The sequence below is a fragment of the Oryzias latipes genome, chromosome 22 (genome assembly GCF_053564925.1).
Source record: "Oryzias latipes strain Hd-rR chromosome 22, Olatipes_Hd-rR_3.1".
Taxonomy (NCBI): Eukaryota; Metazoa; Chordata; class Actinopteri; order Beloniformes; family Adrianichthyidae; genus Oryzias; species Oryzias latipes.
The window spans coordinates 10,248,126-10,274,571 of NC_136258.1; the positions used below are offsets into that span (position 1 = coordinate 10,248,126).

Below are 26,446 nucleotides of genomic sequence, written 5' to 3' on the forward strand. Positions count from 1 at the left end.
CATTGTGTGGACTTACTTAGATAAATTCTGCTTTTCACCTGCAGTGAAGTAAAAAAGCAGACATGTAAAAGAAGTAGTCACTGAGGTTGCCAATAAAAAAATGTGCATTGTTGCAATGTTGTGAACTCACAGAGCTGTAGCATCTACACATAAACAACAGGACTGTCACCAGCCCAACCAAACATGTTATGATGACCGGCTCCCATGGCACACCATGCAGGTCTGGCCCTGGCCTTATGTCCTCTGGCAGCGATGATACAACCTGGAAGAGAGAGAGAAAAAAATGTAGCTTTAAAAGTGGTTTGCATGAACAATAATGAAATAAAACAATCCTTACAAACTTCAAAGCTAAAACTTACTGAAAAAAGGTTAGAGTCAGGTCAAATTTTGACAGTATTTATGTTTCTAAGAACAATTATTCAACACAACTGGATATAATTATAGTTGAAATGTAGGTGAATACTGGGTTGAATCCTTTTTTGGAATTAACAAAACCTATTCCTCCTACGATTTTTCATAATATTTCAATCATCCTCATTATTTAGACAAATTCTTTGTTTGGGTAACCACTTGATAGTAACTTAAGCATTGACTTTGAAGTATTCAAGCTGTTTCATGGCCAAATGTTGTACAGAAATACGACTAAAATATCCCAACACGTACAAATGTATCAATAATCTGATCAATATTCAAAAAAATACTGAAGCAGAAAAGAATAAAGTGAATATTAACCACAATTCAGCATAAGAAACAGCTAACTACTAACCATGCTAACAATAATTAAGCTAAAAACTAAAAGAACAATATAAAAAGTACAATATAAGAAGATATTAGCAGCACACTAGAGGCAGAAATTTCAAGAGGACTTTCTTACAGATTGACCAATTAAGTGTTTTATAAAAAGACAGCCCGTTACGTTATTTCTCCTGTTCGGCTAACTGGGAAAAGCTAACAAAACCTGCCTCATAACATACATACATCTTTCACTTTCTCCACCGCGATACTGTAGAAAGTTTCTGCCGTCTCTTGGTCGACGGCCAATTGATCACTTGCTGAATGTCTCTCCATGTCAGAATGATTTCATGGGATCTGTATTTTTAAAAATATTTGTATTCATACAGAGTAGAAAGTAGAGCTGCCAGCTGGGTTAACGGCGAATTCACAACAGTGACCGTCAAGCATGTACCACAACACTTCACCTCGTAGGGAGGAGCAACATGTAAAACTTGTTTTGTAAGATCATTCATTTTGTTTTTATTTTTTTTAATTCAGTCTCTAACGTTTTAAAATCAATAATGTTTAAACGTTTTTTTTGAAAAACATAAAGCATACACAAAACTTTACGGATTTACAAAGTGAGCGAGGACTTCACAACCCCCCCGCCCCCTTGTGCATATGGTATGATCCTAACGTCACCAATTGTAAAATGCCACACTAGCAAGTCGGATCTCTTTCAGAGTGACACCAGAGGAAACAGGTGCCAATCACAAAACAACACTTTACTAACAGATAAAAAAATCTCCCACGATATAACTTACTTTCAATACAGTCGCTAAATATGATAAATATAAATGTTATGAACAAAGATATACACATTTTTGCGATGATTATAACCTGGAACCGTTGTATTATAATAAATTAAACTAGATAAATGTGAAAACAAGTTGAAAGGTTAAAGCCATCCAGACCCAATCCTTATCATTCAATTTTTATTTCTCTAAAGAGACAATTACCACTTACTCCTGATACCTGTAACCCACACTCCCTGGCCTACTTCGTTTAGTTGAAAGCCCAGCTGGCTCACAGTGTTATGTACTCGGTTGTCAGTTGTGCTGATCAAGTTTAGTCAGGCCAACAATCAAGACGAGGGCAAATCTGAATGCCAGACAGCTGAAGATGTCGTTAAGCAACGTTTAAAAGAAAAAGATGCAGTATTGCAAACATATGTCTACACACTTTCTATCAAGACCAACATGGCTCTAACTTAAAAATAGATATTATGGGGTGTATGACTGACTCAGGATGATATCGTAGGTTGAGTGCACAATTGTCATCCGAGTCGGCTATTTGATTATATTACACAAAAATGTTATAGTTCTATTTTATCGGGATTCTATGTACTCCATACACTATCTATTATGTTGAGGTGTGGGAAAACATATATAAAACGACAGTAACTCTGCTTTTCTTCAAAAGAAAACTTTTAAAAATAGCCATAAGAATAATCACCATATCATCTATAAAAAGCCAACTAATTCAATGTTTGACAAATAAAAAATGTTGAAAATAAATAAATAACCAATTACCAAAGCATGTCCAATGTCTCCTCCATCTTAGAGAAATAAATACAGTCTGAGAGGATCAAACATGTTTATGAAATCAAATGCTAAACTTTACTGCATTTCCGCCACAAGAAGAGTTCAGATATGGAATAGCTGACATTGAAAAGGGTCAATATATAAAAATTCAAAGCAATTATAATAGGTTATATAAAAAATAGATAAAAGAGACTCTACAGGATTAATTGATAGGTATTTAAAAACATTTTCCTTTTACCATAATTGATTGTTTTCAGTGGCTTTCAGTGTTTATTTCTTGTAATTTTGTAAAAAGAAAAAAAAACTGTTTGTATAAACATAAGATTAGACTGAATTTAAAAAAAGGGGATTGACCTCGATAAATTGTCAAACTTCATCCAAAGCCCTTTTTAACTTTGAATATAGTATTAATAATTATATTTCTGTTTATGATTTTTTTTAAATTTTATTTGTTATAATTAAACAAAGTCTTCACAGCCTCACAATTTATTTTCTTGAATCTAATGAACACGTGAATGTGTTTAAACTGTATTTTAAATGCCAAGTATTAGGCAAATATGGTTCATCGTGATTTTATCAGGTAAAAGAAAAAAAGCATTGATTACAAAAACTTGCATTCATCTTACATGTAGTGATTTCCTAAAAATAAAAAAAGAAATGTTTGGAATAGCATCATAGCATTATTTGGAGATAAAGAAAATATTATCTGGACTTTACATTATTAACCCTTGAGCTATCTTAGATGACCCCACCCTTACATTGACGTGTTCTCCCTACCATGACAAAGGTGGATAAAGGTGGAAAGATTTCATGTAATCCATGGACACCAGTGAAGATCACAAATCATTGAAGAAAAAAGGTTCAGAGCACTGTCTAGTGGGTCTAGATGACCCAACTCCCAATGGTAAAGTGCCTTGGATAGCACAAGGGATATAAATAAAAGTTGATTTTTTTTCCTCTTACTTGCATGGTAAGCCAAAGAACGATCACTCTCGCATGATGAAGTAGGTCCATGATGTGCCTCATCGCTTCTGGAATTAAAGAGGTTTTAAACTGTATTAACTTCTGTTGTCACAATGTTGAATAATTACTGAATAAAAAATTGGAGAGAAAAAATAACAAGGCAATCACTGTTAACAGTTTTTATAATACTGAATAAAAATAATCACTGGTTTTTAAACATTGCAAAAGTTGTTGTTTTGGTTGTTGATTGGTTCATCTAAAAGCATTTATATAGCTTTTTCTGTGTCATACCTCCCCAAGTCTGAGAGTGAGGAGGTGACTGTCTCTCTTCATTTCTTCTTTTTTCACCCGTTTCTTTTTCCACTGAATTTCTCTTGTCAACCATGTCCTTGTCCATGAATCCATTGGCCTTCTCTTCTACCTTCTGTTCCTCTCTGGGAATGTTGTCATCCTGGGTTGCAGATAAATCTTGGATGTTTGCTATGTTGTCTATGTCTTCAGCGAAACATGACGTGCTGTCACAGACGCTCTCAGCTGCAGACAACAAAAAGACGTTATAATTATTGAAGCAAAATGAAATCAAAGCCACTAGATTAACTAAATCACTGCAGAATTTGCAGCAGCTATTATGATTAAAGACCCACTCCGATGAAATTTGACTTTTGGGTGTTTTTAACATGTTAATGTAGCATTTTTTTTCAATATGGAGGACATATATAAAGAAACTTCTGCTTCTGCTTAAAATTGCATTTCTGAATATTTCTTTATTCAATTTGTTGTAAATCAGGAGCAGACAAAAAATGCAGTTTGAAAAAGCTTATAGCTGGGACGTAGAAGCTAACACGGCAAGCCACAATCTCACCGCTCAGCTCCGTTCTGAGGCATCCCTTTGTGGACAAATAAATATGTCTTCGTTTTCCTCCTCCGAGCTGGTGTCTGGCTCAAAACTGTATGGCCGGATAGCCCTGATATTGGACGCCATTTTTGTTTGCTCCGGTATTGTTAGGTTGAAGGTGTGAGGGGCTGTAAGCTAGCACGAGTGTTGGGAAGTAGGTGCAGACTTACCCCCTGCCCACAACTCAGAGGGGAATTTCCAATGAACTACTGCTGGTCTGCAGACACTATGTCCTAGAAAACTACACAGGTTTTTTTTTTAACTATGGCTAAATACAGCTTTTTGGGAACGCTTTAAAAAAAAGATCTAAAGCTGATCGGAGTGGAACTTTAAGACAATGTAGATTAAATAATGCATATACCTTTATGATTATTAATATCTGAAGTCTTTTTGACAGTTTTCAACAACATTTCTATCTTCTGAAGTGCAACAAGGGTTCTGGTCTTTTCTTTGTCCTCCTGTGTGGCATCAGCAGTCCTCACGCTGGAAGAAACCAGAATCTCTCTGTGGTAATGTAGAAGGCTTTCCATATCTGACAGTATGGACAGATCCACTTTCTCAGTTTCTGCTTCTGGACTTGTTAGAATGTCATCTAAAATCTCCAACCTGTGTCGCCCAAAAAGCTCCGTCAGAAAAGTTAACGTGTCCATGTTCATGTGGTGGAGGAGGTTATTGTACTGTCCTGTGAGGGTTTTACTTTCAAGAAGTGCATCTGTTGTCAAGGCTGCTGCATGGAGAATGTTGATTTCTGCAGAGGGAGGATGAGGCTGCTTCGTTGGGGAGGGTGTGCTCACCTGTTGAGGTTGGGGGAAATCAGTGGTTGGGGGTGGTTCTTGCATTAGTTGCTCTGGTGTCTCACCTGAACTGTTTTTGAAAGTATTGGTTAGTTCAACAAACTCATTTGAGTCAGTGGTAGGTGTTTGTCTAAAAAAGCTAAAAGCCGTTCTGAAAAGACCAAAGGTTTCTTTGGTTTCACTTTCTGCTGCTTCACGTGTACTCAAACCCCTCTTATATTCTTCTGACACATGGCTAGTTTGACTGTCAGCTTTGTCAAAGGGGGCTTCTGAAGGTTCCCTTCCATCACTGTGAACGTCACTTCCAGATGTTGAACCATCGATTTTAATACCTTGCTTTTCAGAGTCATCATTCCCTCTTGACTCTGTAACCTGCCTCTCTCCAGTATAATCTCCTCGATCTTCTTGTTCTTCTACTCCCACCATTTCATCTGCTGATCGTCCTTCCTCCTCATGTTCTTCAGTCACTGCAGTCTCTTGTTCCTCAGGACAATTTGGACATTTCAGGGGGTCAGCTTCCACAGGTATCGTCTGCCGCTTGTCGTCAACTTCATTCACCTCCATTCTTTTATCAATCACTTCTTCAACATCTTGAGTCTCTTTCTTATTTTGTTTCTCGATTTCCAACTCTTGGTTTTCAGACTCTGTTACTGTTCCAGTGGTGGATGACAAGCTATCGCCTGTTCCTTCCTTCTGATGGCTGTCCAAGGCTTTTGTACTTCTGTCACTATAAATCCTTTCCATCTCTACATTTTGTAGGTTTTTCTTTTCGTCCTCCTCTTTTTTATTTTCCTCTTCATATTCCATCTTATCCTCCAACATCACCAGCTGTTCTTCCTTCAGCAGCATCTGTTTCTCATTATCTGCTTGTTGCTCATCTTTCTGCTTCACTTTATTCACTTGGTGTCCTTCTTCTTCCTTCAGCTCTGCTACCTCTTCATCTTTACTTGCTGATGTGTCCTTTTCCTCCTCCATTGTAGCTTCCATTTTTTTCCCTCTCACCTCCAACTCCATGTTGTCTTCCTTTTTCTTCCCCTCTGTGTCTGTTTGTTGTTTATCCTTCATTTCATCCATTTCTTCGTTGTCACCATTTAGTTCCTGCTGCTTCTCCTCCTTTTTTGAATGGTTTCCTTTCTCGTTTGTTTCTATCCCTCCCCTTAACATCTCAATTTTCTTTGTTTCTGTTTCCGGTCTTGGGGTTGATTTTAAGTCACTCTGACTCAAAACATCTTCCCCAAAGCCTAAAGTCTCTTTTTCCACTTGCTCATGGGGATGTGTCATTTCTTCATTGTTAATAATATTAACAGCTGGTTCCTTGTATATTGTTGATGTTCTATCACTGGAAGACACTTTCCCATCATTTTCCTTTGAGGGATATTCAGACAGACTTTCATCATTTTGAGCGGAAATGGATGATCCAGATTCCTTACGACTACTCCATACTGATTTTGCTTCTTCTTCAATTTGAGACTTGTCCTGATGGCTCCCTGTGTCTGAGGTATCGCTATATATAGCTGTTAAATTTAGTTTATCATCAGGTGTAAAACTGACATCATCTTGGATGAGTTCAGTTGCTGCCTCTGTATCACCACTGACTCGGTTTTCCTCTATTGCTGTCTCTTTTTGAGTGAAATCTTTACCTTCGACCTTTTTATCGTCACTACTTTTGCTTTCTATATCTGTGGATTCTGCTGGGCTGTATTCTTTAGTTGTGACTTTGACAAATTCCTTTTTCTCATTCTGTTGTGCATATTTACCTTCAGATCTTCCTAAGGAGTTTGACAATAATTCGTTAAAACTCTCTTCCTTCCCTGATTGCCTGCAAGATGATTTTAAGAAAAATGGATTATTATCTGTAGCAGTAACTTCTTCATCTGCAAGATCATTGGTAGTATCTTGCTCCCAATTTTTCACCGATTTAAAGATCTCCTTGCCCTTGTTGACCATTTCTTCAGATCTACTTTCTTTCACTTGGATTTCTTCTGAGTCATTTTTGTCTTTATTCTCTCTTAGAGAAATCCTGCTGTTCAAAGATGACATTTCTGCATTCATCTGGAACTTTTCATTAAGCTCATTAACCTGGAGTTTATCTTCATTCCTTTGAAGATTGATCTCATTTCTGTCTAATGCATCTTCATTATCTACTTTGTAATTGTCAGTATCAGTGCTGTCAACTTTCACATCCTCTGGAGATTGGGTATATGGATCCTTTTGAACACCTTCCTCTTGAGGTGATTTGCTGGTCTCAGTCTTTGCTACATCCATCTGTGGAGCCGCCAGTACTTTTGTCTCTACATGCGATTCCAGTGGTTCTTCTAAGACATTACCCTGCTCTTTCTCTCTTTTTATATCTTGATCTACTTTCTCATTTTCCTTTCCAAAGCCCAACATGTCCCCAATTCCTGTATTTGGCCAAAAACGATATTCTTGTTTTTCCTTTTCCTTATTTTCTTCACCTGCATTCTGATTAGTCAATCCATATCCCATCCCACTTGAGAGCTTGCTTCCCAACCAGCCTAGCGTTCCCATCTCAGTTTTCTCTTCTTCATGTAGCTGACTTCCTTCCAGGTCCAAAGACATCCGTCTGCCTCTGTATTTCTCAGCTGGTTCAACCCCTTCATCTGTTTCTTCTCCATCGTGCTTATTTTTTTCATCGTCTGATCTTTTCTTGCCCCCAAAACTGAACCAACCAGTCACAGTCGAGGCTATGGTATCAGTTGTTTGGTCTGGGATTGTCACACTTTCATCTGCATTGTCTTGTTCACTGTTTCTCTCAAAACCCAGCCATCCTTTAACAGAGGAGGTGAGTGAAATTTCATCCTTGTTTTCTGTCTTCTCATCTTCACCCTCTCCTTTTGGCAGTTCGTCCAGTTGCTCCACACCAAACCATCCTGTCACTGAGGAACTCAGCCAGGAAGAGGAGGCAGACCCACCTTGTTTGCTCGAGGCTGCATGAATCTCATGCACTTCTTCAGGTGGATCTGCTTCATCCCCAAATGTCTTTGGGACGTCTATTTGCTGTGCTGGAACTGATGATTCGGCTGAGAGATCATCAAAGGACAGGGGGCCTTTAGGATTTGTTTCATGCAAATATTTAGTGATAACATTGATATTGGACTCCTGTTTTGGGGTTTCCTGATTATTGTCATCATCCGAATCAATGGGGTAGCCAAACTCATCGATACAAAAGAAATCTGATTTCTGCAGGAAAAATGAAAACAACATCTTACATATCAGAACTTGGTACAAATGTACAAAGAATATATTTATTACTTCAAGTGTAGTTTAAAAAAATAAATCTGCTTTAAGTATTTTAAGATGATTATAATTTAAATTACCTGTGTTTCCACTGCTGTCTCCATGGTTGCAAAAACTTGCTCCTCTTGTACTGCATCCTTTGGAAAGTAGCCGAACTGTTTGTCAATCTGAATTTTTAAAAAACACTTTAGTGAATTTCCCTCAACAAACACAAACAACCTTTACAAGTGAATATAAAAGAAAAAAATAAAGTGATAAAAAAAGGAGACAGTTATTTTGATGTTGAATATTCCATTGGGTTAAGATTGGAATTATTGCTTTTATTTTTATCTTTTAAAGTTTTAAGACTTTTTTTTATCCATTAATTCTACTTTAATGGCAAAAGACACTGAAAAACCACAATGAGGCTGTGTCATTTTTTTCTTTGGAGATTAAAACAAATGTTGGTCCTTTTGATTTTTAGATCCAAGAATATAAAAGTAAGAAGTTCTGGGAATGTTTATATTTTAAAAAATTGCTTAGTTCTGGTATCTTACTTTTCTGAGATATGTGAAACTTAAATGCTGAAAAGCAACAAGCTTTTGATAAGATGCTCTGAAACTAAAGAAATCAAAATCTAATTCATATTTAACAGGTCAAAAACACAAAAATTAGATTAGATTCAATATTATTGTCATTGCGTGAGTACAAGAACAGGCATCAAAATATTAAATTCTAACAGAATTTTCAAATTAGTTTAAACATGACTATATTTAAACATTCAAAATAAAACTCTTCCATCCAACGGTTAAATGAAAGTCAAAGATGTCAGCATCCCAAATAAACACTAAGGCTTTTTGTATAATAAGGAATATTGTTTTGTTCAACCAAAGACCTTGGATAAGGGACAATTTACATTAAGGTTTCATGATAAGGAGGCGACAGAGATATAAAAGAGATGAAAATTGGACATACACTGCCTGCCCACAGATCCTCCCTCTTTCCTGTAAGTTTGTGGTAGACAAAAATGATATCTCCACGTCTGAAGCTTAGAAAACGGCAGTCGTTACTCTTGTGGTCCCTTATGGCCTGAACCCTGCTCATTAGGCCTACACACACAAACACAAGTGATCAGTTGCATTAAAATGATTAAAATGTCTTTAATAAACCAACTAAGCTAAATTCATGCATAAAATATAACAGTATTTTTTAGGAACTTCAAACTATTTTGACACAAGTGTTTGGACTTACTTTCACACTCAGAATCTCCACAGATCTTGTAGTCGGATAACATTCCTGGATTTATAAGAGGCAAAATCACAAACGTTAGACCCACAATCCAACAGAATTTATGTAGCAGGGAAACATCCATTTTGGGTGCTTTAGCTGGAGTGTATCATAGAAAAAGTCCCATATTTGAGAAGAAATCCCTTTGACCTGCTGTTCAGGAAAGTGGACATTGACTCTGTGCTGTTTCTCTCATGAAACCTCACTAGTGGTAAACGAAAGAATGGAGATAAGATATAACGCTAGCATGAAGCTAATAATTAACAACGTTGCTCGTAACCTGATTGCAGAACAAAACAATTTAGCTCTAATGTCAAAAGTTTATTTTTTTCATTCACCAACTTGATTTGAAATTTTTTTATTTATTAAACAGCTTCTGCGGTTGAATTGAGGTATAATAAACGTGTTTAAATGCGCAACATAAAATGCTCGTGGACTTCGTTCCTTGTCGCTGCCAAAGTTTCAGGCGCTGTCACGTCACTATGGAAACAAATCTCGCCTCGCGCACAAAATTGGCGTCATCAAATCTAGTTTGAAAAACAAAATGGCGCTTGTTGGACAACAGTAAATACTAGCATCTGCCTAGTCTTCGTTTTAATGTCCTGATTTCGCTTAAGAGTTTTACATTATTAGCGGAAAATGAAGTCGGATGTTGAGGAGTTAATGCCAAGGCTGCTTCCGGTGGAGTTAGGACAAGACACCGAGCACGTAGACCTCAGCGGTCCACCGAGGAACCCCCAGGAGTACTTGCGACAGGTCCAGTAAGTTCTCCCTTCTGTTCTCATTAAAGTGGAAAGCCAGTGTTTTCATAATTAAAATGCTTTAGAATAGCAAAGCATTGGTATAAAAAAAATTGTATAAAACCAAAGTTCCTATTTACAGTCTATGTATCGAACCGTGGAATTAGCTCTCCACTTAGTATATTTAAGTGTTTCTGTTGTTTCTTTTCAACAAACTTTATTATCAATACTTATTGTATTAACTGAATAGAATAATATAGGTAAAAGAAAACACTACACAGGTTGCACAACACGTGCCACCTGTACTTTAATAATCAGTCCAGTCCAATTATTTTTGAACATAGAATATAAGTAAATAAAATATAATATGCCGTTTCTTTAAAATATCAAATGTTCTTGTCGCCTTCAATATGGACTGCTTATATGTATGAATGAGGAATGTCCCAAAAATAATGAACAGTTCAGTAACAAAACTTACCTTTTTGGGCAAACCATGTAATTAAAAATATAATATGACATTAAAAAAAGAATTCAGAGAGTTATATTAAATTTTGTGGTTATAAATTCACGCAGATCCGACCAAAATTGCTTGGTGTACATAGAAAGAATAAATAAATGAAAATTGTCTCCTTACTTGATTGGCAAAAAACAAAATTGTTCTGTTTATTTTAAATCTTCTTAGTGTATCTTTAACTGGGTAGAAAGCAAAATAAAACCTATTTTATTTTAATATTAATACAGTATTTATGAACAGAAGTATTAGTCTTTTCCCAATTTAAATCACCCATGGTTGAATACCAAAAAGATTTAGCAGCAAGAAATTCAACTTCTTCTAATAAAAAGATTATTGATTTCAACATCTGTGAATGACTCGTTTTAGAAATTGAAGAGAAGATATTAGCTGTGTTTCCCAGTGACCCCTCACCTCCTTGTGATGTAGGTTGGAAGCGTCCATGTGTCCAGAGGTGGTGGTTGCTCAAATTGACCCTAAGAAACTAAAGAAGAAGCAAACAGTCCATGTATCTGTAAGTGAAAATCTATTTATTTGGTCAAATCTTTATTTGTTAAGGCTTTGTCTGTGTGGTGAGGTCATGTATAGTTGACTCTGCAGCCAAGAGACATGATAATCTGGAAAACCATATTTTCTGTCTCAGGTAGCTGGGTGCCACGCTCCCCCAGTAGGTTTCTCCCCCAGCCTTCACTGGCAACAACAACAAGTCAGTAATTTTTCTGACGTGAGACGGGTAAGAAAAACTAAAAGAACAGTGTGTTGCTTTTATATCTCACTTATATTTCTGCTTATAATGTCTAATTTTTTAATTTACTAGAGCATCACCAAGAATAGAAAACATTGGAGCAGCCAGACTCTGGATAATAATGTACGCATGGTAAGATGTCAAATCCCGCTGCAATGTTAGCAAAGGTCAAAGGTGCTCATTTGCATAATATTTAAGTGTGATCTTTTACAGCCAAACCTTACAGATGAGGAGGGCTGGAAGAAGTTTTGTTTAGGAGAGAGGATCTACTTGGGCGCATCAGCCTGCCCCACAGATGCAAAACCAGAGGCAGAACTGGACTATAGCAAGGTTGTCAACTAAACTGTTGTTAGAATTTTTAAACGCCAAAGTTTTGAAACAAAAAGTTTCAAATAAGACTTTTTTTCTTTTTTGTTAACTTGTTCTGTCCAACAGCTGAGCAAACAGATCAGAGCTGAAGGCCTCTTGTGTTTGAGAGATTTTACTGTTACAATAGGGGGTCATGAATCTTCTGACACACAAGGGGTATATTTATTTAAACTCTTCTGTATTTGAGGGTAAACTTTATTTATATTGATTATGTTTGTATACCTGTTTTGAAAAGGGAAAAGGGGGGGGGGGTTAAAGGAAGTTGGAGCATGATCAAAGAAGTAGAGTGGGGGTAGATTCAGAATCATAAAGCAAAAAGTTGCTGGAGGTTTATCATTATTACTGTCAGATTAAGGCATTAGTCAAAAGGAGCTAACAGGTATGTTACAAACATACCTGTGTGAAATCTTCACATTCCATATGTCAACACATACACGATACAACTACAGCTCACACAAAAATACTTATGCATACATAAAGAGAGAGGAGCCAAGAAAGCACACCAACTTGACCGAGGCAGTTTGACCAGCCAGGGCTCTCCATGATTGTCTCATTGCTGACCCCAACCCTCTGTAGTCCCATCCTGATGGAGGACCCCCTTCCCAGAGGACAGAGCCAACCAGTCTACCAGCCCCCCCCCCCCCCCCCCCCCCCCCCCCCCCCCCCCCAGATCCTGCAGCCATGGCAGGTGTCACCCAGAGCAACTGCAAACCCCAAGAGGGTTGCCCCACCCCGTCCCAGGACCAGAAGAGTGCAGAGGTGCAGGCCCAGGGTCTCCTGCACCTGGGCCTGCACCTCCTCCTCCTGTCCTAACCCCCCCTGAAAAGACCACTCCCCAAGCCAAGCCAGACCCCCTCAACCGCACCGACCAAACTCTCCCAAGACCATGCAGTACCCCCACCTGCCCACTTCCAGGCGCCCAACCAGGTCCCCCTAACTAACGAAGCCTCCACTGCCCCCCTCCAGCCCCAGAAATAAGGCACTTTAATAGGCATGTTACATTGAGGGACAACGTGAAAACTAGATTTTACTGATGTGTTTGTTTTCATTTTTTTTCAGGTTGGGTTTCCTCCATTCTTAACCATCGTATGCAGACTAAACCAGGTAATTGTTTTTTAACTGAACAGATGATAAAAAAGTAATTTCAATCTTCTTTTGAGTAAATAAGCTTTATAAAAATGTAGAACATAAAGGAGCAGGGATTTGGCAAAATCTCAATTTGTGGATGTGAAATGTGAAGTAAAGACCCACTCAGATGAAAATTGGGTTTTTAACATGTTCTTGTGGTATTTTCTGATGATGGCCTTGTATGTCACATAGCCACTACTTACATTTGCATTTTCTTCATATGAAATTTTGGTCTTTATGTGAATTCAGTTTTGAGCTATTTACATATTTTGGTCCGTTAAGAAATTCCGCAGTACATGCGTGTTCTACGTAGTTTATGCACAATTATTATGTAAATCTGCATATGCAAATTTGTGTCTTTCAACGACCGTTCCACATATATCTAACAGACTTTTTACACACGTGCCACCGATGTATAACTTTTCAATCACGTATACGGCGCACATATCACTTTAAAATTACATAATTGACACACAAATCACGAATGAATTGGATATAAACAGCGCAATAATCACGCACAGTTTGTTGTCTATAGATTTTATGCATTTTTTGCGTGGTTCATTCGTACTTCTTCCGTGGTTTTTGGTAATGCATCTGTGAAAATTTTGTGTAAAGACCACAACTTTTTTTCATTTTTTCCACGTATATTCATATATGACCATTTTTCATCCATGCAATATGGGCAAACTTTAAGTGTGTACACATGGATGACAGGAATTGTGGGTGGGGTTTCTCCATGCTAACAATTCCCACATACAACTCACCCTCCTCCCTATCTATAAGCATGTTTGACATTCTGTCCATAAGGGTGAATGTCTCTCTCCTTTGTGAATTTGTGGAGATTCAGTTGCTTAAAGAGAAACAGTGATGACGGATGTTCTTTTGTGTTCAGTCGACGGCTCTGATGGTGCTGGACGTTCTTATTAGCTGGTTTGAAGAGCATGAACTAGTCCCTCAGTTGGTAAGTTATTTAGATTTCCTGGTGATTTATTTTACAGCTTATTTAAAGTGTGAATTGTTCTTAGTCCACAAACTGCTACAAAATGATTTGAAAATACACAAGTGGTATTAAAAGACAGATGTATTTATCAGCTTTCCCACATAGAAAATTTTTCTGCTGTTTTATAAACGGTTGTTTTGTTTTCCAAGGGTTGCTGGTTGTATGCTTTGTTGGCCTGCTTGGAGAAGCCATTGCTGCCTGAAGCACACTCCTCCATCCGCCAGCTGGCGAGAAGATGTGCCCAACTCCGCAGCACTCTGGTAAGACTTTCACACTGCTTTGGGTCTTAGAGCTGCACGTCCCTTTGTGTTCACCGTGCGGCTTATCCTGTTAGGGGCTGAAACAGCGAATCAGCTTTCACTGAATTTGCACAGGCGGTTTAGCAGTTTTTATGCTGGATGCCCTTCCCCACACAACCCCGTATTTTCAAGGCACAGGGAGACCCTGATAGGGAGCAGCGCAAAGGGTCTTGCCTAAAAACCCACACTGGATTCCCTACATCATAAAAATATATATATATACAGATTTATGAATGGAAACTAAGTCCATTCGGAATTTTTTTTTACTGTATCTTTTCCATTTTGCTTTCATCTTGACATACTTAAAGGCTGTTTCTAAATAATGTATTTTAAACTGCAGTTACTATATCTACAGATTGATCACATTTTTAAATCAATAGACACAGCGCCTTTTTTTTTTAGATCCTAACAGTAAGTTGTATACAAGTTTTATTCTGTTTAATTTATTATTTATTTGTTGTACAGGAAAGCCAGGATGACGACAGACTCGCTCACCTCAACCTCCTCATCTGTCTGGCTGCCAGGTAACCTCACATAAACTGCACTAAAAATACTTCAGTTCTAAAAATATTCCCTCAGACATTCAAGTAACTCAAGTCAGACTTTCATGATCAACTTCATGGCCATGGGTCAATAGTCACGTAGGCTGCTTCCACAAAATGAGCTCAGTGAATTCCATTGTGGATTGGAAATCCTTTCCAGCAGCTGACTTGCCCCGCTTCTTAATTCCAGTTAGTTTCAGCATACAGAGATGACGCTTAATTCGTTGCTTCCAACTTTTTAGTCCGTTTAGAAAAGAAAGATTCATGTTTCAACATGACTCCACAAAAAGCATTTATCATTGTAGAAACTTTAGAATAGTTTAGGCCATGTGAATAACTTATGAAGTTTGCTTTAGTTTACAACTTTTTAATGTTTTTCTTTAGAGAGCTGTGTGTCTCCAGGGCCTCAAGTTGCAACGCCCTAGTTTGGACAGTGTAAAGCTGAATGGACAGATTGTTAAACTATAGATTATGAACGGCATGTAGACAGTTCACATACGTAGAGCTAATAGTTTTTCAAGGCAGTGTACATTTTAATTTAGCCTTAAGATTTGGGACAGAAAAAAATAAATCCATATCAACTTTATATACATGACATTGACAGATTTTTTTTTACTTTACAGGTACTTTGAACAAAATGATTTGGCAGACCAGGAGTGAAGCTCTGAAGTATTTAGCCGTTTTTATGGACTGGCATCTCTTGTGGTGATGAACTCAATTTTCCAAGAAAGGTTGGAGAAGAACTATGGGTAAAGGAACGCTTACTAAAATGTTTTCTTTCAAGCATGAGTTATTTTTGTAAAAGACGTTGCATTTTTCATTTTTTATCCTTTCACTGTTGTGACTTTCAAAATAAAGATTTGTGTAGAATGTTTTGGATGTTCATTAAAGTGTAAGCCTCTCAAGGAAACATTTGATTTCACAATAAAGTTTAGGGAAACTGCTTGATAAGCAAAACCTCTGAAAAAAAATTTAGCAGGAATGAAAACACATTTCCACTCACAGCTCAACTTTAATTTGAAGCAAATTACAAGTAAAAAAAATTCGTAATCAATTCAAAACAAACAAGTCACACTTGAAATAGATCAAAGTGTCAGAGTGGATTAACAATTTCGTAACCATTTTAACAACCTTTGATTGGTCACTCTTCCCACAACATTCACGTAAAACACATTTCCAAAGCCCCAAAAGACATCTCATTCCCAAATGTTGGGCTGCAATTCAAACATATTGGATGCAAAGATGCTATGACGTTTCTCTAAAATCTTTAGAAAAGGGCTCAGACACAAGCTGACGGATGCTTTGTCCAACCACATTACATGAATGTTCAAAAGCTGGAAAAGAAATTAAAAAAAAATAATAATTTGACATTTAGACCCAACAGGAAGAAGCCCAACCACGAGAAATCCTCCCATGGTTTTAAAAAAAATAAACAAGTTTTAAAAACAGAAGACTGATGACCACTGGACGTCTGTTTACCATTCACCGTTAATTTTTTTCTAAAAATCAGAACCTCGCATCACATCAGCGTCTCTTGTCCTTCCCATCTCTATCTTTATGTTCCCCTTCGCTCCGTGAAGACCTGCCTCTGCCTTCTTCGTTCCTCCTCTTCTTCTCCTTTGATTCTTTGGAGTCCTTTCCTCTACTACTCCTTCCTCCCTTGGTGCTCTTCCTCTCCTCCCTCTTCTTGTCTGTACCTTTCTCTGATGGCCGCCTCTTGTGGTTGCCACCATCTCTACCGCGGCTGTGACTGCTGTTAGAGGACGAAGATGATGAAGACGAGGAGCGGCTGGATCCAGAAGAAGAGGAGGAACTTCCACTTGAAGAGGAGTCTGACGAGGACCCGGAGGAGGACGAGGAGGAGCTTTTACTGCGGCGTCTACTTGACTTGGCCTTCTTCCTCCCCCTGTCACCATCACCATCATCTTTTTTAGGGCTGACGACAGGGGCCTCTTGGGAATTGGGCACCGGTTGCGGGGCCTCAGTTGATTTGAGCTCCTCTGCCCGATTCTCATTGGCAGAGTCCTGGACATCAGCTGTGGATGATGTCTGGGCTTCTTGGGCTGCATGTGCGTTCTCTGTCAGAGGGGGCTGCTCTGGTGGACCCTCTACAGCGAGGCTGGGTTGGGGCTGATCTGCTGCTTCTTGGCGGTTTTCCCTCGGTTTAGAAGCCTGGGTTTCTACAGGTTTCTCTTGTAGGTCTACAAACCCGTGTCTGCCATCTGTTTTGACTTCCTTCATCTCCTCTTCCTTCTCTGCTTCTATTTCCACCTCCATTTCCTCTGACTTTGGGCTTGCTTGCTTCTCCTCTTTCTTCCTCTCCTCCTCAGCTTCTTTTTTCTCACTTCCTTCCTCTCTAAACTCCATCCCTTCCTCCTCTTCTACTTTTTCTAATATTTCCTTGTTTCCCTCCCCATTATCCCCTTCTATCACAATTCTATCTCCTTCCCTCTGACCTTCCTCATCCTCATCTTCCTCCTCCTCCATCTCTGCGACACTCCTTTTACCTGTCAACTTGGCTGCCTGACCTGCTGGCTTACCCTCCGCCGGATGGTCCATCCTTGCGGCAGTGTTGGTGTCCTGGTCGCGGTTTATCTGGCGCCGGGGACGTGACTCCATCTTGTTGAGTTGCTCAGCAAAAGCTTCACGCCTTTCCTCAAACACAGCTGTGGAGAAAACGGTAAAGCCAAACAGGAAAAAGGTCACGTTATTTGCCTTCTTCAAATAAATAATCTCATTCTGTAAATTTAAAAAAAAAAAGCTTCTTTCTTTAAAAAAAAAAGACCAGACTGACCATTTAGTTTCTTGGTGGACTCTTCGAGGAGTTTCTGTGATGCGGAGCACATTTTTCCAGGAAGGTAGAAGATGTGAGGCTTGGTCTTTGTGCGAATGAATTTCAACAGGTTGTTGTTGTGGCTGGTCCACTCCTCTTGCTGGTATTTGGAGAAGATGGGATAGACATTTATAATCATCTGTGTTTTTTATATTTTACTAAAAACTAAGAACAAGCAAGTACCTGCTAGTGGAGTAACAAAAAAAAAAAAGTCTTTATAACCAGTATATAAAAAAATCTGTCACATAAACAACTACTGTACTTGTCAGAGTACAAGTCGCGTTTTTTAGCAGTTTGGCCTCAGTTGCAACTTAGTGTATTCAGACTAGGAAACAGTTTGTTCCAGACCCAGTCCGCATCATGTGGTCCGGATCGAGCACTCAACCTTGCGTTTGCTCTGTATTCAGACTGCCGTCAAGCGGCCTTTCCTGATTCCAACCAAAGCTAGTAAACAAAACCATGTGAATAAAATCTCTTCACTCACTGGTCAGGATTTAGGAAGGCGGAGCAAGTCAACTATACTGCAGTCCTTCATTCAAACTTTATATTTTGCTGAACAATTTTAAATGCCTGTTTCAACAGACAACACTTTATACTGCTGCTTTGATCTGGTGGAGGCATACTGCAATGCAGTAGAAGACGTCTAAGAAGCTACACTGATAAATGTTTGACACAGATTGTAGGGAAAACGATGAGAAGCAATGTGTATTATGTTAAAAAATTAACTTAAACCTGCATTCATCTGATCACATTTTAATGAATTGCAGTGTCTATGGTGTCAATGGCATCGTTTTGAGGAAAAGGATGTCGTCACATTAGCTCATGCCGTGTAACGAGACACAGAAAAGAGTGTAAAACACATTTTTAGCTGTGTTCAAATAAACCTAACAAGGAGTTGGATCCTTTTTTCCCTCTTTGATAATGCGACAATCGTTGCTCCACATTTGTCCGCGGCGCATCTGTTGCTACATTCTAAATGTGTTTACATGACGTGACCACAGGCTACGGTGGCCTTTTGGTCCAGTTGTTCCACTCCAAGGACAGATTGTATTTAGACTGAGGAATCTCACAGCAAACCGAAGCCCAGTCCGATTGGAAACAAACCGAGACCACCTTGAAAGGTGGGTAAGGGTGCGGTTCCTGGTACCAGTCCCGGGGTTCGCTTGGATGTAATCAGACTCAAAACTTGTTCAAGAGAAATTTCACAAGAATTGCTTCGACATTATCAAATAAAAATTATAAATCAATAGATATCAAATAAATAAAAAAAGACTAATGTTTGTGTTGATGCTTTTTATCTTCGTTATGGTTATTGTTGTCTTTAATTTTGCTCTTGTCTCAATGTTCTGATGCATTCATGCCGTTAGCCATAACTTTTATAGACTCTACAATACTGTATAACCAATTGTAAAAACTTTGAAAGATGGAAAAGCATCTCTTGTCTTTAAAACACATTTTACTTCTTATAAATTAGCCTTACCAGCTGAGCTAATTCCACTTTTTGTTCCAGAAGTCTCAGCTCTGTCTGCTTGGCTCTTCTCTCCTCAAACAGCTCTCTCCTTTCATTCTCTACTTTCTTCTTCTCAGCTTCAGCCTGAACTTCCAGTTTCTGCTCAATCTCAGAACGGCGTTTTTGCTGGAAGAAGCGGAACAGAATGAGCCTGGATTTTGTGTGTGTGAGATGCTTTACAAACCTGCAACTCACCTTTTCTGAAGATACGTTGGACTCCTGCTTAAATTTTTGCAGCGTACCCATCAGCAGACCAAACATGCGCCGATTTCTGAAACAAAATATGGGAGGAAATTCCAACTAGTTTAAAACCTTTGTGAAGCAATATCATAATTTTGTATTTTGTGAAATTCATATCCAAGCTTTTCTATCAGTAGCCGTGGTTACATGTGGAAAATGTTTTGATCAAATCACAGATCAGATTTCAACCCTGTACATGGTCCCAGAAAACCTTTTTCCGATTATAACATCGTATACATGGGGCACACTTTCTGTCGGAACAGATCATTTGCACTTCTCTCTAAAATACCGGAAGAGGAAAGGAGTCCCGCTGTTAACAAGCCGAGCTGCCACATACATATATGGATATGCTCGGTAATATAAGAGATGATCTTCTAAACGTGCTTTTATTATTATTATAGTTATTATGAAGCACCTGTTCGCTCATCCTTTCATTTTTAATACGTGTGGTCGGTGCCTTTTTTGTGGCGGAAGAGCTGGAAGAAGGGTTAGGAGAAGGCTAACACGCGCCAACAACATTAGCCTTGGATGAACATAAAATCCAGGGAAATGCTGCAATCTGCATCTTGGCTGCACGTAAATATGTGGGAATAACATCAATCAGCCTTTATTTTGTCGGGACACGACTGGAAAAACAAATCCACGTGATTGTTTGAACAGTTTCTAAGGACTGGGCGACATTTCTACTTTGAAATGGTCGCACGCCGCTCCAAAGCCGCTGTGAGCTGGCGGCCCGAGCTCTGCTCAGAGACACAGTATTACCGGGAGACACAGTTCTGAGTTTAGCAGCTCGTTTACCTACAGCTGCGGGACGGATCGCAGTCCGTAGTGTCCCACACATAAAGCGCACACGTAACAAAGCATCCTCCTTTCCCCTCAAACACAAAGCTATAAGTCCGGCTGCTCTGCTCAGAGACACGGTTCACTTGGTCCACCAGCAGCCAAGCCCGGACGGCGCAGGGTCCAGGGGCACGAAGCGCTCCTCGAGATGGAGGGAAGTCAGAAGCGAGGAGCCCGCGGGCAAGGGCGGAGAGCAGAGGCGTCCGTGCGTGTATCGGGCATCCGCAGAGCAGCCGGTCGGTCGGTCCTGTTTGCGTTTCAAAGCAGTCTTTGGAGGGAAACACCTTTTATGTACTATGTAAAACCAGAGCAATACTGACCAACGATCTGAATGAACCTTTTACATTCACAACGATTGGATCAACAGTCGGCATAACCCACCGATCTCGATCGGAAATAAATTTTGATCCGAACGAGTCTGATCAGGGCAGAGTATTCCGAACACATTTTTCTTCTGATCAGGCGTTCTATCCGATTACTTTTGTCCATGTAAACGCAGCTACTGTCTGAAACAGATTCATGTCAGCCTACCTCTGTTTGCCCTTCTCATCCATGGTTTGATCTTGAATAAGATCTCGGCGTGTTCTCTCTTTGGAGGTAGCTACAACAGAGGACTGCAACGCTGGCTGAAGAAAACAAGCAAATCCTGTTTTAGTCATGTTTTAGTATTCGTTACCCAAAAGTCCAAGAGTTCATTTTTGAAAACCGGTTTTGGAATCAAAACTGGTTATGATTTTATTTTCCTCGTGTAATTAACCCCATTACACCTATTGATGCGAATATGCATCAAACCACCTTGGCTCCAATAACATGATAAACAAACACGATAAAAATAAAATATGTTGGATTCTTTACAAAATATAAGCGGGACGTCACCCTTTCCTCAGTCTAAAAACGCTAACCTCTTGTTGCTCAAGGCAAGAAGGTAACCTCACTCATGCTTCAGAGAACCAGGGTTCTCAAAATTTTTTCAATATTCATTCGGTATCTAACTAAAGGATATATTGTCAGACAGGCTTACTTGAAGACTAAGAAGCACCCAGATATTTCACACGCAAAAGCCAAACCTAATATTGCATGAGAGTCTGTGTGGTCACATCCTATTCATAGGATCCGGTGAAAGAATGGGGTAATACACAACTGGCATCAACCTTGCATGTCACCCACCCAAATTCCCCTAAACAGGGCTCAAGAAGAGGCCGTTCCACGTGTGGAATGAGTCAGTATACTAGCCAGGGGTTCCAATCCCGTCACAAACAAAGATAATAGCCTCCATATCCAACATGACATAGTTGCTTCGTGGGAGGATTTCCCTTGTGCAGAGGATTTTTTTCACGGCCCACTAGTTGGCGCTCACAGACCAAGATTGGGCCCCATGGTCAAGAATCACTGCTCTAGCTGGTCACCTCAGCTGACACCCGTGTGAAGTGTAGTGAGCCGTGTGCAGTATTCACAAGGGGGACCAGAGAAGTGAATGCATCCTGGGCATGTAGCAGCAAACACAAAACAAAAGCAGAGTGGGTGCCTGCTCCAGAAATCTTGTTCCCACACGCTCACGCTCTCGACAGCAGCCTGACTGTGTCCATGGTGAGGGCAGGGTTTGGGCTCTGCTTGCCCTTTTTGGACCGATTGATTAACTCGCCCTCAAGAGCTCTCAGAGAGTATGGTTCTGGGAGTGAGAAGAGACCCACTCTTATTTATCCATCCTTCTAGAGTGGACGCCACTTTCCGTCTGCCAGCCAGGACTGGCGTAATGTGATAAAGCTTCTGAAGACAGCGAACAGAGGGGTGTGGCCCATAGTGAGATACTGAATGAACCCAGATCATTTTACCTTTTTGACATCATCGTCATCGTCGCTGTCGTGGCGCATGTCTCTCCTGGCCCTCTGGTCTCCTGCCAGCCTAAACTCGCACAGCCATGACAACAAAGAGGTAATCAGTGCAAACAGCTTTATTAGATTCTATAAAAAAGAAAGAAAAAGAAAAAAACAAAAGAAAACCCTGAAATACAGCGATTTCCCGATCCAATCACCTGACTAGAAATCGGCCCGGTCACATGGTTGATTACTCAATTGAAAAATTGGAAAATCGAATGTCTCCTAGAAGTATCAAATATTTAATTTATTTTTATTTTGATCAGCACTTTACATTTCAAGCTCACTATTACAGACAAATACTCTACTAGGAGTCTGCATATTATGAACAGATCGCAACAATTTATTGCGGTGCTAGTTTGAGTAAGAGGTGCACAAAGCTAGAAAGATGTACGGAGTCAGTCGTCTGGGATCAATGACTTCAACATTTTAAACACCTGTGGCCAGTCCAAGTGTTTAGGACACCTGATTCTAATCACTTGGATGGGTGAGCGAATACTCTTGGTAGTATAGTGTTTGAGCTACTCGCGAATACTCATATTTATGCCAAGAACAGCAATTTTTTAAAGAAAATCATTAATGTGAAATTTTAATGGGCATATGAATCACGGCTGTTCAAAAATGTTCAATAGTTCTCAAGTCACTAAAACTTAACTCAAATTTTCTCTGTGTAAGTATAAGTATCTGTTTAAGTATTAAATGATAAAAGTCCAATAAAAGAAAAAATAGGGGGGGGGGGGGGGTCAGCAGATATTGGAAATCAATTGACTGTGGGCCAGATAGGGCACAAGAAAACATGACCAGGACGTCCCTACTGAAATAGCTAGAAATCCTTATTTCTAGCAGGAAAAAACAAAACAAAAAAACAAGTCACCTCAGCAAGGCTCCTTCGATGTCCCTTTGCTTGGCAGGGGGGCCGCCAGTTCCCATGTCCGAGAGACTGCGCCTGAAAGAACATATTGGCAATCAAAAAATAACTTCTCCCTAGGGGGGGGGGGACCTTATAACACCCAGATCTATGTAAGCCTTTGTTTTTCTCATCCGAGCTGGCATCTGGCCCAAAACTGTACGGTTTTGTACGACCGGATAGTAATTATCTGCAGAGCTAGCAGTAATCGGCTAAAATGCTTTCCTTTTATACGCACATTCATCGTTACAAAAGGCTGGAGGTTGTTCGTTTTCCTTAGCAAAACGCAGACACACTGCCGAGGCTGGCTCTGGGTTGACGACATTCAATGGGTGGCACCCACACGGAGCAAAAGGCCACGCCTTAGAGATTGAGTCGTCTTACTTCCGGTTTGGAAAAAAAAAGCTCAGAAAAATAACTAATATTTAATTAAAATAAAATGTTCTTTTGTGTCCCAAAGGGAATACATCATGTATATGTACACTAGATAAGGCGTAAGAATAGCGTGGTATAGGCCAGGGGTGTCCAACTCATTTTCACCAAGGGCCACATCAGGATAGTGGCTGTCCTCAAAGGGCCAGAAATAACTTTTACATGTAACTAAATGTAAGAAAAAATAAATGTAACTACTACTTAATGATAAAGAACTCATTTATTATAACTTTTTAAAGTGACAATTACAGTTGCATAGAAAACATATGTTTTCTTGATCTATCATAAATCCTTTTAAATTTGATTCTGTCAGGTTAGGTTATATTTACAGTGTTTAAGTCCTAATGTATAGGTGCCCAATCCGATATTTCAAGGCAGATTCCCCCTAGATATGAATAAATACACCAATTTTTATTTTTTATTTTAAGAAATTAAAAACTTTTATGCTCTCGCGGGCCACATAAAATGACATGGAGGGCCACATTTGGCCCCCGGGTCTTGAGTTTGACAAATGTGGTATAGGCCCTTTATGTAGTCCATTACCATAATTCAAATGAAAGCCTGGTGGGTGTGACATGATTATTAAGTATCAAGTGGCATTTCCTTATCCTATCACTTTCGATCTCATACCTAGAGCATCTGAGTCAAAGACCGGTGAAAGGAAAAGTTCTTTCTTTATTTTTTTTTTATTTGATTTACTGCAAGTGCACCAAGTTAATCTCGTCACCTTACCTGAGCAGGTTGATTCCTCTGCCTCTACCTCCGCTGAGGCCTGCCATTGGGCCGCTGAGCCGACGGAACTGGCCCGGTCTGAAAAAGGATGAACCACGTGAGAAACAAAACAGTCCCAAACAAAAGCATAACGAGCTAAAACAGAAAGGCGGTTTCAACTATTTTTGCAAAAGCATAGTTTAAAAATGTATTAAACTGACTTACTAGGCCTGCTGGCAGTTGGGCCTAACACAGACTTCAACAAACAACGGTGTATGTTTACGCAAATACATCATCGTTAGAATTCAAAGGTAGACAATCTGTTCGTTCATAATGAAACAAGCATTTGGAGTAGCAGGGGTTTGCAGAGTTTAATTAATGTTGCTAGGATGTGACAATTCGCTTAGCCGCCTCCTGCTAACAACACGAGACACGCCGTTTGTCTCGTGAGTTTTAGCACAAAAAACAGCACAAAACTTAAATAGCACCAACGCATTTCAGTCTGTACACATTTTTACCTCGACTCGTTTGGATCTCGGCCCGTAAGTTTTCGAATATTATCGTCCACATTTTTCAAGCTTTCTTTGGCTTTTTCGAGCTGATCTTGCAAACTCCGCACAACCACCGCCATCTTGTTGCTAGTGATTACTGGTCACGTGCTCGGCTCGGTTTCGCCTTTAACTCCCGCCTATCTGTCAATGCGCCCGCCTTCTGTCTTCTTTGTGTCACACGGTCAAATGTGTTGATGTGTGGTCAAGCATGCTCTTTACCGCCACCTTCTGGTTTATTAAAAAAAAAAATTGGTCAATTTGCTTCACAATTGGTCTTAACTTTCTAGACTTTTGTACATTAAACAATACATTTAAAATAAATTGGCTAAGACATTGTATTAAGAATCCAACTTCAATCTGGAATTTCATACCAAATTACATTTTCTCCAAATAAGGAGGCATAAACTTTCTTTTATTCTGTAACTATAATGTACAAAAGATCCCAATTAAGCTTTCTTCCTTCCATAAACAAATGTTACTTTCCTGGTCACTTATCTACAAACACAATTTTTCTCCTCACAGATACTACATATGGAACAATAAAGACATTACTTATAGATATAAATCTTTATTTTATCCATCATGGTTTAATCAAAACATCCTTTTGGTTCATCAGCTGTTTAATTCAAACGTAGCTTTAATGTCACATGAAGAATTCTGCTTCAAATACTCCATCAAAATACCAAAAACTGAATTTAACTTTGTTTTGAAAGCAATTCCTAAATGTATTATTACATTATTCAAAAGTTCATCATTGCAAAATCCAACTTTATTGCCAATTGATCCAACTAAAATAGAAATAGGTCAAATTTGTTTTTCTTCTTCACGTAACACAAATCGCCGTATACGCTCACTCTTCCAGAAGGATGTTGTCTCCATTCCTTATGTAGTTCCTTTTTGGAATAATTTAGTTTATCATTTAGAATGGAAAAAGATTTGGAAGTTACCAGCAAAATACTTTTTAACCAATAAAGTGAAAGAAATCTCATTCAAAGTAATTCATAAATTCTATCCAACCAAACTATATCTGCAAAGGTTCAAAGAAGATATTGATGTTACCTGTCTTTTTGTCAAGAACACCCTGAAAATGCTGTACATTTATTTTGGTCATGTCCCTTTTCCACTACTTTTTGGTCTAAAGTTTGTCATTTCATTTCCGCCCACATTGACCCAGACTTCCGCCTATACTTAGAAAATATTATGTTTGGCATCACCCATTGTCCATCTCATAAAAAAGAACAGTTGTACCTCACTAACATTTTGTTGTTTTTATGCAAATGGCACATTCATAAATCAAAAGTAACGAATCATACCCCTCATTTCTCAATCTTTATCAATGAGTTCAAACAATACATTAAGACAATAAGAAACTCTGATAATAAGAAAGCCATCAAAACATTAGATCTGTGTGTTAGTTTCAATATATATGCATAAAATGTATAAACCCCCTGGCTTGTTCCTTCGTTGTTGTTCACTGTTTAACATTGTTTTGTATTGAATTTTTACATTCAATAAAGTTTGAAAAAAAATTTTTTTGCTTCACAATTACCGTATTTAAACAATAAAACAATAGTCAAATTTGCTTAAACTTTTTGTTAAAACTAAACTAGAGGTCAAAATCGTGCTGATTAATGCAGTTCATGCTGGGGGTCATGATTTTTTCGGTATTTGTTTGAATCTCTGACTGATGTCTGGGACATTTAGATTATTTCGATTACAA

The 26,446-nt window shown here is 39.0% G+C and overlaps 3 protein-coding genes across 12 annotated transcripts in view; 1 reads left to right on the top strand and 2 right to left on the bottom strand.

Moving 5' to 3' along the window:
- mia2 (MIA SH3 domain ER export factor 2) overlaps window positions 1–11,224 on the bottom strand; it is a 25,983-nt gene extending 14,759 nt beyond the window's left edge. For 2 of the 9 annotated variants that reach the window (XM_078940387.1, XM_023951877.2), the window contains exons 1-8: window positions 9,459–9,976; window positions 9,183–9,316; window positions 8,309–8,395; window positions 7,904–8,171; window positions 3,573–3,815; window positions 3,282–3,349; window positions 131–262; window positions 17–38 (exon numbers count right to left, since the gene is read on the bottom strand). In XM_078940387.1, coding sequence (XP_078796513.1) covers window positions 17–38; window positions 131–262; window positions 3,282–3,349; window positions 3,573–3,815; window positions 7,904–8,171; window positions 8,309–8,395; window positions 9,183–9,316; window positions 9,459–9,579 — 1,075 coding nt within the window. In that variant the 5' untranslated portion in view covers window positions 9,580–9,976. Of the gene's footprint in view, window positions 1–16; window positions 39–130; window positions 263–978; window positions 1,209–3,281; window positions 3,350–3,572; window positions 3,816–4,537; window positions 8,172–8,308; window positions 8,396–9,182; window positions 9,317–9,458; window positions 9,977–11,159 lie in introns of those variants that run through there. The other 7 variants (XM_023951875.2, XM_023951874.2, XM_023951876.1 and 4 more) reach the window with 6 other exon arrangements.
- gemin2 (gem (nuclear organelle) associated protein 2) lies at window positions 10,001–15,698 on the top strand. Of its 2 annotated transcripts, none has more exons than XM_023951882.2 (10): window positions 10,001–10,255; window positions 11,175–11,259; window positions 11,389–11,478; window positions 11,563–11,613; window positions 11,704–11,820; window positions 12,919–12,963; window positions 13,880–13,948; window positions 14,137–14,247; window positions 14,752–14,810; window positions 15,452–15,698. In XM_023951882.2, the coding sequence occupies exons 1-10, from the start codon at window positions 10,134–10,136 to the stop codon at window positions 15,486–15,488; spliced, it is 786 nt and encodes a 261-aa protein (XP_023807650.1). In that variant the 5' UTR covers window positions 10,001–10,133; the 3' UTR covers window positions 15,489–15,698. The 2 variants fall into 2 exon arrangements, with proteins under 2 accessions (XP_023807650.1, XP_023807649.1); XM_023951881.2 differs by having other exon boundaries at window positions 10,002–10,255; window positions 11,563–11,622.
- Window positions 15,699–15,820: 122 nt separating this feature from the next.
- pnn (pinin, desmosome associated protein) lies at window positions 15,821–24,892 on the bottom strand. Its single transcript, XM_023951879.2, has 9 exons — window positions 24,694–24,892; window positions 24,197–24,274; window positions 23,000–23,071; window positions 22,084–22,153; window positions 20,783–20,877; window positions 19,367–19,442; window positions 19,142–19,297; window positions 17,623–17,761; window positions 15,821–17,494 (listed from the first exon to the last, which is right to left on the bottom strand). The coding sequence occupies exons 1-9, from the start codon at window positions 24,804–24,806 to the stop codon at window positions 16,353–16,355; spliced, it is 1,941 nt and encodes a 646-aa protein (XP_023807647.1). The 5' UTR covers window positions 24,807–24,892; the 3' UTR covers window positions 15,821–16,352.
- Window positions 24,893–26,446: the final 1,554 nt, after the last annotated feature.

What these genes read in the sequence shown, in the direction of transcription:
- pnn (XM_023951879.2), bottom strand. Translation starts at nt 24,806, where the DNA reads ATGGCGGTGGTTGTGCGGAGTTTGCAAGATCAGCTCGAAAAAGCCAAA. An exon ending in ATCGAAGGAGCCTTGCTGAG is followed by an intron (nt 22,154 to 22,999) that starts GTGACTTGTTTT and finishes GTGCGAGTTTAG; the next exon opens with GCTGGCAGGAGACCAGAGGG. An exon ending in AAGTGGAATTAGCTCAGCTG is followed by an intron (nt 17,762 to 19,141) that starts GTAAGGCTAATT and finishes TCCAAATACCAG; the next exon opens with CAAGAGGAGTGGACCAGCCA.
- gemin2 (XM_023951881.2), top strand. Translation starts at nt 10,134, where the DNA reads ATGAAGTCGGATGTTGAGGAGTTAATGCCAAGGCTGCTTCCGGTGGAG. An exon ending in GAGTACTTGCGACAGGTCCA is followed by an intron (nt 10,256 to 11,174) that starts GTAAGTTCTCCC and finishes CTTGTGATGTAG; the next exon opens with GTTGGAAGCGTCCATGTGTC. An exon ending in AGCAAACAGTCCATGTATCT is followed by an intron (nt 11,260 to 11,388) that starts GTAAGTGAAAAT and finishes TTTCTGTCTCAG; the next exon opens with GTAGCTGGGTGCCACGCTCC.